Genomic DNA, 12,495 nt, shown 5'->3' with positions numbered 1-12,495 from the left:
GTGTTATGCTTCTAGCCAAGGTTAAAACTTTAGGCTCTTAAAACTCCCTGAGGACTGCAGCTTGCTTAGATTTTTAATCAAAAAAAAACCCGCCGAAGAGCGCGTTAGCCATGCCTGGCCCGCTGAAATCTGTGCATTCCTCGGTCGCCACTGCGAGGGGCCAGACCCTCACCTCTCGGCCTTGCCCAGCACCACGCTGCCGTGCAGCCGTCCCTCCGTCCCCAGCCCAGGCAGGCTGACGAATTGAACCTACTTCGATAACTACTTTTCTGATTGATCTTGTTTGTAACTAACACCACAAGGTGAGCGCTCTTCCTAGAGGATTATATGCTATTTTTAAATGCAAGCATTATTTAGTCTTATTATAAGCTGGAAAGGGGAAGAGGGCAAGCATGAATTTCTCAGGCTATCGGTTCAGGCACTTAGCTGGAAGCCAGAAAAACCTCTGCTTTTGTACTTGTTCAAGGTCATTTTTAATAGGCCTCCAAACACATTTTAATATGTTTTCTGAGGCCTCCAAAGCCAAATTAAGGAGCCTGAAGACCAAGCACTGCCTTGTGTTAATGTTCCTGAGCGCCCAATTTCGGTCCTGGAATTCGTGAATGGTTATGACCCCTTCTAAAAGTGGTTTATTTCCACTTTAATCAACTGCTTTCCCCTATGCTATTAGGAGTATGTCTATGCTGTATGTAACATTTGAGCTGATTGATAAGGAGTGTGGCGCAGAGAAGGGCTGCCGAGGAGGAGGAGGAGTTAGTTCTTACCATGTAAGATTGAGCACCCTCTGAGTTCGTGGACTTCTGCCTCGTTTCGGGTGGTGGGTGCCGTAGCGCTGCTTTGGATTTACAGGAAGCAGTACCAGCATTTTGCATTTGCAGTGTTATGATGTGTGTGCTCCTGCCAGGAATGGTAACAGAACACAGTACAGAGAGGGAGAGCAGGTGCTGTTTTCCAAACATTATCACCCTAATGGACCCCCTCTTTCTTTCTAAGAAGGTCTAATAAGGCTTTAAAAACTGTTTTTCTGTGCACAAAGCAATTTTCACTGTTGTTAACTGCTGGTGAACAAAATTCTTCATGGGTAGTAAGGTTTTTACCATTTTCTTGCTTTTATTTAAGTACTGCTGTTAATGTAGATTTGGCTTTGTAGGCAGTTCTTGCAGCTGGGATATTCAAAATTAGTTAAGATTATGCATTACTTAACGCTTTATTACTTATTGCACATCCTAAAAGCCCTATTTGAGAGATGAAATACATGACAAAAGCATCAATAATAACTTTATTCCATAGGTAGTGCTAGTCAGGACTGTACATTTTTAGAAACATTAAGGGAAAAGACTCTGCAAAATTCCCTAAAACCTGTTTTTTACATTCCAATCTAAAAAAAAAAAATTGCATTCTTATAGCCCGGTTAAAAAAAACACATGTGCTATATAGAGATTCTGCAGTGCTGTTGTGCTGGCAGGTATTTAGAGAAATGAGAAGAGTATATACTGCTGGAGGCTAGAAGATAGAGTTAAAGATTTTAATGTCTTAGCAATTCTCTTGAAATGTTTAAATGAACTACTTAAAATGTGCTCTTACATGCAATTTTCCCTAGTGGTAGGGGAAAAAAAATGGCATATAGGAACTTTGCTAACCATACTGTCAGTATTTCTATAAACTTGAATTACTGTCTTGCCGAAGGTTACAGATTTAACCCGCTTACAGCAATGCCTTGAAATGTAATGTCTTTGAACTGCTTTTTGAGACAAAGGAGAATTCTGACCAGGTGCCCTCTGGTTATGAATAGATATTCCTGACTGCTGTTCCACTAATGGGGATGCTAGAAATGTGGGAAGCTTTGCCAGTGGGATCTCTTCTTCCTCTTAGAAGCAGCTTTCCTCTCTTACCCGCAACCTGTCAACATCTTATTCCGGGCCACGTTCTGACCATGCTCTGCTTCTCCTGCTACTAGCTGGCTTATTTTAAAGACATCAGTTCTCCCGAGCAACATTCAAGTGACAATCGCAAGGCCATCCTTTCTTGAAATTCCCATTTTATGTGCTTCTAACTTCTCTAATAAAGGAGGCATAAGCTCCCTCAAACCGGAGACATCTTTGCTATACAGTCCCGAATTCATGTTTAAAACAGGCTTATCTCAGTGCATTGTGCAAGCTGGCTGTCGTATCATGGAAGTTTAGCTCCATGGAGCACGTGCCCAACGTAATTCAATTGTACTGGCATTTTTAATATACTACCTTTGAATATTTGATTTTTGAAATAGTCATATTCTTTTGACATGAGGATTGCCCTGAGAAGTCTGTTCCTAGAGGACTTTCCTGTTTTTACTGTAACAAAGTTTTGAGAAATGACTGCAGGAGTCAGTAGCTACTGTGATGTTCAGACCCACCACACCACCCTTTTATTCCTCGTGTTAATCAAGTGACTAGTAGAAGATTGGTACCTGAAGAGCACATGCAACATGCTTGCTATTAGGCTGCTTCTGTTCTTTCTGGAAACAAGAAAAGGTTGAGCCTAAAGAATAATGGATTTAATTCCAGATATTGTAGGGAAATTGTTCTTATTAGTTTATATATCTTCTTGTGTCCATTCTCAGCTCCTGCTCTTGGTTCTTCTCCCTGCACTCATTGTGCCTCTTTCACATCTTCTCTCCCTCACTGCCAGGCTCTAGTAGGGTGAAAAGAGAGATGGTGAGGAGAGACTCTCTGTTTCCAGTTGCTGTGTGTGCACCGTACCACTGAGCTGACAGTGCCAGGGAAACTCCTGTTAAGCCTAGATTAAACCAGATTGAGATGGCACCTACTGCATATGTGACTCAGTGTGAGCTGTCGAAGACAGACATTTAGCTCTCCAGCCTTTAGAGGATACAAACAAACCATAGTAACATGTTTTCCTAAATGGGCTGGGTTTTGAGCAAATGTTTGTTAGAAAAGTAAAAGACGCTCCCAATACTCAGGTAACCTCCCCATGTCGATCTTCATGTTCTTCACCCACAGCATGGAGGCAGTGTATCTTCTCATTTAAACAAATGCCCACTTCTGCAAAACATAAGCAAACTGCTCACACCACAACTCGCAATATGATTCTTGGAGAATGACTTAGTAGCAATTTAAAAAAAAAAAAGGTTACCTACTGGTAGCATTTACTTCTGATGCCAAATTGTTTCTTACTAGGCAAGGCAAGTTTACCTGGCACTTCCTTACAGGTGAAAACTAGAGGCCTGTAAATCCTGTAATCACATCAAAAGAGGAAGAGTGGCTCTCTTTTAGATCATCATTTTGTTTTACTGAAGCTCATGCAGGAATGATTTCAAGTTTTTAACCAGTGCAATTTTAAATGACTTACGCTCTTGCTGCTTCTCATGGAGAAATTGTCCCACAGCCTCAGAGACCTCTTGCTGTGTGGAAAAAATGTCTTTTCCTTTCCTTCTGCCTCAAATTTTCCATTAACAATTTTTTTATCCCAAACTGTACACCCACACAGCCTGTTTGAACTCTTCTTCTGTGTTTTTATGACCTTCCAGTGCTAACAGACATTTACTACATGCCTCTTGTCTAGTGGCCAGATTATGTGTATTGAATCTTTCTATATAAATGCATCCCTTCAATGCCTTAATCTCTTTTGCTGGAACTTTTTCCTTCTTTGAATTTTTCCCCATCCTCACCACTCTTTACAGTCTATAGCCTCAGTCTGGAGATTCATTTCTTGAGAGCACTCAGGAAGCCTCAGGCAATACAGAAAAATCTAGTAGGATGGGGAGAGGAGGGGCGAGTAAGCAAGCCTCAAGTGTCTGCCATAGTGCTCAATGTAAAACACAGATTTACAACAGCTGTGTTCTAGCATTAATAATAAAAAATAGCATTGCATGTTCACCTTCAGTATTATTTCAGTCCTCATTTTAGATGTTGATAATTTTTCTTGCTAGAGAAACAAAACAGCTCAGAGCTGACAAATGAGAAATACCTGAAAATTATTTTTCAGAGGTGTTCAGTGTCTCCTTGTATAATGGCTGCAGTAAACAGCTGAATTGACAGTTACTGGTATAACAGAGCCAAATAAATAAGCATTTTGTGTTTGCAAATTTAATGTATTGTAAAACTAAACCATTATTTTGATTTCACTCCCTACCGTTGTAGGGCACTGCTTCTAGCACTTAGTGGGAAGAGCAGTGTATAACACTTACTATCTGTATGTCTTAAGTGGAAATATCTACCTGCCATTATGTAGCCTGAGTCACGAACAGTATTTTCCTATCAACTACCTCCTGGCACAGAATCATGTGGCTGTCTACTAGTTCTTGTTCTTTCCAAGGTCTTACACCAAACTGCAGAGGTACTGTTTTCAATTCTTTCCAAGTCAGTCTCCCTTTTCTAGCCTGACAGTGTTAGCTAGTGACATTGCCTTCTGGCCTTTAAGATGAAGGCCACTGATTATTTATGGCTTTATAAATATCTAAATACTGTGGAGTGTAATACTTAAGGAATGACAGTAAAAGATGACTTTTTCCATTTGAATTTGCTAGAAGGCAGTACTGCATTTCAGCATTACTTAAGCATGCAGCAGGCTGGATTCATGCTGTGTTAGAGAAGCCATGCATGCCGTTAGCTATATAGCAAGTTGTCAGGATTGAACTGGGACGCTGTCTTCACTCCCTGTTCAGCAAGAACTACCTAAAGCAAGGGGTCGTCTGAGCAAGAGCTAGCTCTGCAGTGAGTGACTGCTGATAAGAAACACAGACACAAAACTTAAATTTGAATTGTACTGTCCAGCTACAACATGGACACCTGCAAACGAAGAAGCCAAGAAAACAAGCTTGTACTTATTTTTATGAACGAAAATTAACTTCCATTTTAGAAGTATTTAGAAAAAAAGCTGATTTGAAAGTAACCTAAATACATTTTAAACAAGAGTAAAGCCTTGAAGTGTCCGAGGAGTGTGTAGTGCAGTAATGTTCTCAAAAATCCAAACAAAATCATCATTAAAGAGAAGAAAAATTACCTCTAATTCTGTTTTGTTACCAGGGCCCAAAACTGTGACCAAACCTGGCAGCTTTTTAATCATGAAGATATTTTATCTTTTAGTATTAAACTCAGGGTGGGGAAAAAAAAACCACTGATAAAGAGCCAAACAAATTAGGCTCTTATCAGAAAGGTTCTCTAAAAGACTCTTTAGTGTGAGAGAACTGGTTCTACAGCAACAAGAGGTTCATTTTTGCCAGGTTCTGGCTTCCTCCCAGAGAAAGCAACAGAACCTGATAGGGATCAGGACTTCACGATGCTCAGGTGGAGAAAGAGTATGATGATCCTCCTAACTGGAAGGCAAAAAAGTCTAGTTTTGGCTACTGCCTGTCAGAAAAGCCTTGCAAATCAAAATGCTCTTTCAGATGCCCAAATTCTATTTCTGTTGGCTAAGACTTTAAACACTTCTTAAAGTTGCTCGAATTAACAGCTGTCTTTGGCTTCATTTTTCACCTTAGTCAGTTGTTTGTATATCCTCCTGGCCTCCTCTTTGGCTTCACTTCATTGCTGTGTATGCTTTAACTTTCTCCAATTACTTTCACACGTAATTTTTTTTTTTTTTTAAAAAGAGACCTTATGATTCCAGAACTCTTCATACTCTCTTTCTCCCTGCAGAAAATAGGAAAGCAGTGAATTATTTTTCAGCATTGCACAGAACTGTCTATCAAATAGGACTTGATTTCCTGTTAAACTCAACAGTACCTTTCAACGAAACAGTAGCAAAACTGATGTTTCTGTTTTCTTTTAAAGGGGAACAGGAAGCTATTAATTGGGGAGCATTTCTGTCCAACTGCCTACCATCATGAAGGCTAGCCTTCTGAAAATTTTGAAATTGCTTCGGCACCTAACTTTAAAAATCATAAAGAGTGGCCTAGGAGATGGTAGGCGAGCTAAAAAGGGTGGTAGCAATATGTAAAAAAACCTGTGGCAAGTGCTATTCTTAACCATGCTAGCCTGGCCTATCCCAGAACGGACCTATTCAAAATTAATCTTCCTCATTCATCTATTCTCTTAGAAAACCAATATCTTTAGTTACTGACTGCTACTTTTTAAATGTTTTTGAGCTACTTCACTAGCCTTGTTAATGAATCAGCTGCAGCTGTACCCTGGTATCTACAGCTCATTAAATACAGAAGGCCTGTTGTGGGAAGAAGCAGACCAGGGTAAGTTAGGATTGTGTAGGTCAACTTAGGTATATGAAGATAGCAAAGCCTGTCCCAAACAAGTTTTGTTGAGGAAAGACTTCCCTTTAACCTGTCACCAGGAAAAATCTTGAAGTAGTAAAGGGATCTTATACCATCTGAGACTTCCTCCCATCAATGTGAATTTCTCTTTGCACGCTTTCAATCTGGGCCATCGCAAGCAGTCAAGAGTCCCAAATATGTCTAGAGAAATCAGCAGCAGAGCTAGCTTTGCTCACCTCTCAGGGAACAGACTGTGGACTCGACAGTAGAAGGAAGAATGCAGAATAAATAAAAACATTACACTTCTCCAATTTTAAACATTTAATAGTGCACTTATTGATTATATTCTGTACAGACATATATAGCAAGTTAAACATTTTCCTTTCTCTCACTTAGACCATAGTCATGTAAAGCACATTTACAATAGAAAACTTACTTGAGGTACAAAAACCCAAAAAGAATATCTGAGGTATAAATACAGGTATATTTTAAATAATCTTTACCATGCTTTATCTATGTTTGACAGTACACTGTGGGCAAGTATACATGTTTACAATAGAATGGTATGTACAACATACAATTTTACAAATCCAAAAATGTTTGATGTAAAAGAATATACAAGTTTTTCCTACTCATGAGGAACACTGTTACTGGAAGTACTACATTATTTGCCATAATAATAATAATAAAAAAAAAACTTCATCAAAAAGCTTAAAATAATACTGACAATGGCAACAATGTCTCAGTCAAATTTCCATCTTGCAACTCATTCATACCTTAGCCACGAAATACACTTAGCACTTAATACTGCACCTCTAAAGCAAATCCCTATCTTTACAGTAAAACCTGCAGAAAGACACCTTTCCAGAGGACCTCAAGATTTCCTACAGTTCATATAATATTACTGCTGGGGGAATGGGGCATATCCCAAAAGGTTTAAAAACAAACAATACAGAAGACAAAATCCCACCCTTCTCTCTGCCCCCAAATAAAGCCCTCCATATTGCTCATATTCAGGTTCTGTTCACGTTAACATGTAGCTTTTAGAAAAACAAGCAAAGGAGAAAGAGAGAGAACTGTCATGATCTTCCTAGTCACCTTACTCCATCTGCTTCTGTAGGAGTCCCGCCAAGAACTCCAGTGTTTACTTTTTCCTCTTGAGCCATGAGAATACAGTAAAATATACAAAAGTTCATTAAAACACATATAGTTAATGCAGTTAGGAGTAAATGCAACAAATACTTTTTTAGGAAATACAACAATTGACGTTACTGACTCTCTTGACCACTGCAAAGGCATTTCAGGTCTAAGCTGCTATGCTGCTTAAAATTATATTTACTTAAAATTGCTATAGAATTGCTAATCACTCCTAAAAAGATCATCTGGCTAAAGAGTGAGCAGTAATCAGAGCAAGTCTATTATTATTATATCTTTGTAGAGATTTTAACAATATTAGAGCTGAGGAAAACGTAGAACTGGGAAATGGGAAGGATGGCTACTTTCTGGTCCACAGGGGAGTCAAATTCTAGGTTGAACTGTAACCAATACGCTAAAATCCATTCTGGTTGCCTATCAGTGTACCAGACACATTTCAAGTTCGACTTCTGCTATCCTTTCAACCATCAACACACTCATTCACACTTTAATCTCTGTGCAAACCTTTCTCTGCTTATCTCAGTGAGAACACATTGAAGAGTACCAACTATTCCAGTGGATACACCAGTCCCTCAACGCATTACAAATAAAATGACAAGGGTATGTACATAAAGCTAAATATTTCACATGGGAATGATGAGCCTTCACCATATTTCATAATATATTTTGCATTTAAAGACTTTTGCTTCTCAGAAGCAATTCAAACCATCTAACAGTACAATACCTTTTTTGCACAGTCCTCCTATGTATTCCAGTCAAGGCCTACACTATAGACCTTACACAGACAGGAAGCAGCTTTAAATTGTATGGTATGGCCACAGTCCTATAGTAACGCTCACAGTCAAATTCTTACACTGTCATCCTTTCATGACATGACTTGTAGGTTGCACACTAGTCCAGGCTGCAGCGGATGATCCTCAGTTTCGGGTAACATACATTGATGAGGTGTGGAACGCACAGCTGTTCCTCTTCAGTAGTCACCTGGATCTTACTTCTTTGCTGTCAAGACTCTGATGACTGAAAGAGTCTCGTATCTTAACTACCTCAGATGCGCACAAGTGTCCAAAAGACTTGGTGTACCAGTCTGGCGTGTGGCCCCTGATGCATGGAGAAAAAGTGAATGTGAAACAGGTACCAGTAACATTCCACGTGCTTCCTTAGTCAGAATCAAACAGATAGCTGGCTGGTTAGATGTCTGACTGGGAAATCTCCTTATTAGTGCTTATTGCTCGGCCCAGCCTTATTGATACACAGACTTGCTCAAAACCAAGTTTGCTTAAGTGAGACAAAGGTATTAAAAGTTTTGTGAGAACTTAGTCTCCATTATTAACGTAAAATTCATATGTGTCTGCATACAAATAAATACCCCTGGCAGAGGAAATGGGAGGGGATTATATACACCAGTAGCTATAGTGGCCATTATTCAGTAACTTTGAAGGTTCTCTTCTCTCTGCCACAGACCATATAACCTAACCACAGTAAGACACAAGAAGAGGTGAAACTGATGTTTCCTGTTTTGTGAGAGACAGAGCACATAGTGGGGGCTTCCAATGCAACAAACTGAACCTGCTGTTAGATGTGCATGGAAGCTGACCTTCTGTGACATCTCAAGAGTCCTCTGTATAAGCATTTGAGAAATATGTACTGGACAGTTGGACTGTTTGAATTTTGCACTGACTGCACCAAAACTATACAAGAGAAATTACCACCAGAAAAGGACAGAAAAGATTACCACCTGAGAAGTAGAAGTCCATACCTTAAATCAATTCTGCACATGTAGGTAAGTTTAGATTTTCCTGACCCGCAGGGCTCAATCAGATACCTAGACAACAGCACATTGACTCTAACACCTGCCACTGGAGCATGGTCATAATCCACTGAGGTTGCTAAGAGAACACAAGCTCCTTTCGGGAAGTTTGTTCTCCATGTTCTATGAAGCAAAAAAAAAAAAAAAAAAAAAAAAAGAAAGAAAAGAAAAAGAAAAAAAGTGGTTTTGTCTTTGATAAACAGTAATTCAAACATCTAATAAACTTCAAATCATACATAAAAAGATGTATGTCTATATAACATCCTTTACTACATAAATTCTATAGGTGAGGTTAGCGTGTGCGATGTTAAGACAATTAAGACAATTGTATGTGAAAATTTACCTCAAGACGACAAAGTCTCTGGCTGGGTGAGGTGCCATACTGTTCTGGATGTACTGGTATATATCTGTCTGGCTATCCAAAGTTTCAATTACTTTAGAATCTATCAGATCTTCATCCCAAAGATGCTGCTCTTTAAGTAAACGATTTAAAACTTCCTCTGGTGTAGCGGGGATTTCAATGGTAGTTTTCCATAACCGGAGTGGGGGACCTTCGCATACCTGAGGAAAAATCAGCACAGAGTCCTCAGTTTCACTGTTCTTTACACTTTCTTCTCCTTTCTATTTTAGTGTTGGAGAAACACAGCAAATTACAAGAAGAATTACATTGCACTACGGCTGTCATATGTTCACACTGAGGTTGTTTGGCTTTTTTAATAGTCTAAAGGCATCTGCATGCTGACTTCCAAATTAATTTTAAGTTATAGTTATCTTTCCCAGTATGGACCACTACTGAATCATAATATTACAGGAAAACGTCCTCATTTTCCACGTCTATTTTTTTGTTATCTTAACTCAAATGTTGCTGAAACACTCCTCCCTGTGCTAGCTCCAAGCTGTGCAAGTTGCTTCTTTCCTGCTGCCTGCGTAAGGAAAGTGCTTAGAGGCTTTATTCAGCCTGTTAGGGCTTTGCACAAGTGAATGAAGGAAGGCCTGTAAATGCATTACATTGAACATTCTTGGGCTGGATAAACAGAAGAACACAATTCACTGCTGAAAGACATGTTTTTAGATGAAGTGCAGCTATACTCTGAACCTTCTGCAATATTCTGCATCAAAGGGTGGCTTGTGCTAAAGAAGATGGGCTAAGAAACAGAGCTACGGAGTAAGACATAGTGTGCATACCTTCTTGTAGGCCAGTTCTGCTTGTTCTGAGGTGGAACAGCTGAGCCAGCCTTTAAATTTCTCCTTCATCTCTTTGAGTAAGTCATCCATGCAGTCCTGGAGGTAGCAGTGGTAGTCGGAGGGCTCTGTGCTGCTACTGCCCCTGAGCTCCTCCAGGCTGAGGGGCCGCAGGTCTTGCTCCGTGTACGAGTTCCGACCTCTGCTCATTTCTTCAGGGATCTAGGGGTGACAAGGATGAAGTAATCCTCTTGAAATTCTCTCTCCCCAAATCAGAGTTTAGTCTAGCGGTACGCTAGCTTTGTAAGCCATGGGGTGCGTGCAGCTCTCACAGTCAACTATTCTTTCATTTTTCCTTTTTAAACACCAACCATACACTTGAGACTGAAGCAGTCTCCTGCTGACAAATGCTCACTGCCTACTCCCTTCACTTTGGAATACAAAGTTGTCAGTAGTAATAGCCCGTAATAGAAAATGAGATGCCTAGAGAGGTTTATGGTAAGTATGTGTGTGTAATTGACAGTTACATCTATAAATTACCTACACATGCAAACTGTATTTTAAATAGATGTATTTGTCAGGTCAAGCACTTAGCGTGAAGAAATATCAAAATTAAATGTGTGTATGTGACCTTGATTTGACCTGCTCACGTATATTCATTAGAGTAGTCTCTCAGCTATGGTGTGTCTTCTTCATTGTTCTAAGCAGCATCCTTTCTTAGCTACACAACTCAGATTGATTCCTATAGTACAGTTTATCTTGCAGACTGAGTGAAGCAGGGGTCAGTTGCGAGAAGAGAGACAGGCACGTCTTTCGTTGTGGGTTCTGAGAAGACTTGATGACAGTGAGGAAAACCAGGACTCAGACTCGTCTGGTTCTCCATTCCAGGCTCTAGTGAGAACATGCTTTAATTGTTACAGATCTTTCAACCTATGGTCTGATAGTGTCACCTTCTAGGATGGTTTTTGTGGCCTAGCCTTGCTAACTCTTGGGAATTAAAGTACAATAAATATAATAAATAATATAATAAAATTATATTATATAATAATATAATAAAAAAGCCCTAAACCCCACAACAACTGTCTCATGACTTCTGAGCACCAGTGTCATCAAAACAACTTTCCTTTCTTCTGCCACCACTAATGGTGGCACACCATTCACATATGCACCCAGGTCAGGATGCAAATCTATTTATGATATATTAACCTTAATTAAAATAAAGGGACACTCCTAGCTTTCTATTAAATAGCAGATCTAAGCCATGATGGCCAATATCCCACTTGTTACTTTTGCGGATAGGTGGTTTTTTACCTGAAAGAGCTTCTTGCATTCAGCAATCATATGAGCTAGCCCTTGGGTTGCAGCCAAATTTTCATTTAGGTCTTTCTGATCAGGTTTTCCCAGGCTTGGTTTTCTCTGCATCACCCTTCACAAAGGAGAAAGCACACACATACAAATCCAGTTATTTAACACAGATCAAGAAAGCTGTTTGGTAAGAAAACAGTAGGATTCCAAAATCTGCTGGTGATTTAGAGCAGTGCTGCTAGGGACAAAATCTTGGCGTGGCGTTATAGACTTCTCTTGCTACTCTCACTAAACTTTTCTTTGGAATCCCTCTGTTTCTTCCCCTTTGTGAACTTGTTTATATTTTAACAAATCTGTACCAAAAAACAAAAAAACAAAAAAAACGCAGGATCGAATAAGCATTCTAAACCTGGTATCTTCTGAGGTCTTCAACGTGATCAAAACTGGTAGGGTCAATGGGAGGAAAATCACAGTGCCTGCTAAGTGACACAAGGAAGCTAGCTGTGGTACAGGAACAGCAGTAATGAGCTGTGCTCTCTGGAGACATACCTTGGGGAAGAATTCTCTCTTTTGAGAGTGTTTAAGTGGAAGAGGGAAGGTGCTAAGCACACAGCCAGGTTTGTTGGTGTCATCTGGTTTTCCTTCACTGCAGCTGTGACATCGCTCAGGAAATAGAGAAGAATCTGGAGGACCTCCCTGTTCTCATCGGGTAAAAGCATAATGGCAGCCTTGATAGCCTGGAGACGCTGATCCTTTGGCACATCTGCATAATATTAGTAATTCTCTCATCAGCCCATTGATTTTCCACACACACAGCATGAATACATCCCAAAGCAAACTC

The 12,495-nt window shown here is 39.8% G+C and overlaps 1 protein-coding gene across 4 annotated transcripts in view; it reads right to left on the bottom strand.

Annotated features, from left to right (window-relative positions):
* Positions 1 to 6,508: 6,508 nt before the first annotated feature.
* Positions 6,509 to 12,495, bottom strand: part of DLC1 (DLC1 Rho GTPase activating protein) — a 233,323-nt gene continuing 227,336 nt past the window's right edge. For all 4 annotated transcript variants that reach the window (XM_068942801.1, XM_009665886.2, XM_068942799.1 and 1 more), the window contains 6 exons: positions 12,204 to 12,417; positions 11,661 to 11,775; positions 10,353 to 10,571; positions 9,511 to 9,728; positions 9,117 to 9,290; positions 6,509 to 8,458 (listed from right to left, as the gene is read on the bottom strand). In XM_068942801.1, coding sequence (XP_068798902.1) covers positions 8,338 to 8,458; positions 9,117 to 9,290; positions 9,511 to 9,728; positions 10,353 to 10,571; positions 11,661 to 11,775; positions 12,204 to 12,417 — 1,061 coding nt within the window. In that variant the 3' untranslated portion in view covers positions 6,509 to 8,337. The remainder of the gene's footprint in view (positions 8,459 to 9,116; positions 9,291 to 9,510; positions 9,729 to 10,352; positions 10,572 to 11,660; positions 11,776 to 12,203; positions 12,418 to 12,495) is intronic.

This window comes from Struthio camelus, chromosome 4, assembly GCF_040807025.1.
Source record: "Struthio camelus isolate bStrCam1 chromosome 4, bStrCam1.hap1, whole genome shotgun sequence".
NCBI classification, from domain to species: domain Eukaryota; kingdom Metazoa; phylum Chordata; class Aves; order Struthioniformes; family Struthionidae; genus Struthio; species Struthio camelus.
This window is presented reverse-complemented; position numbering and strand designations above follow the sequence as displayed.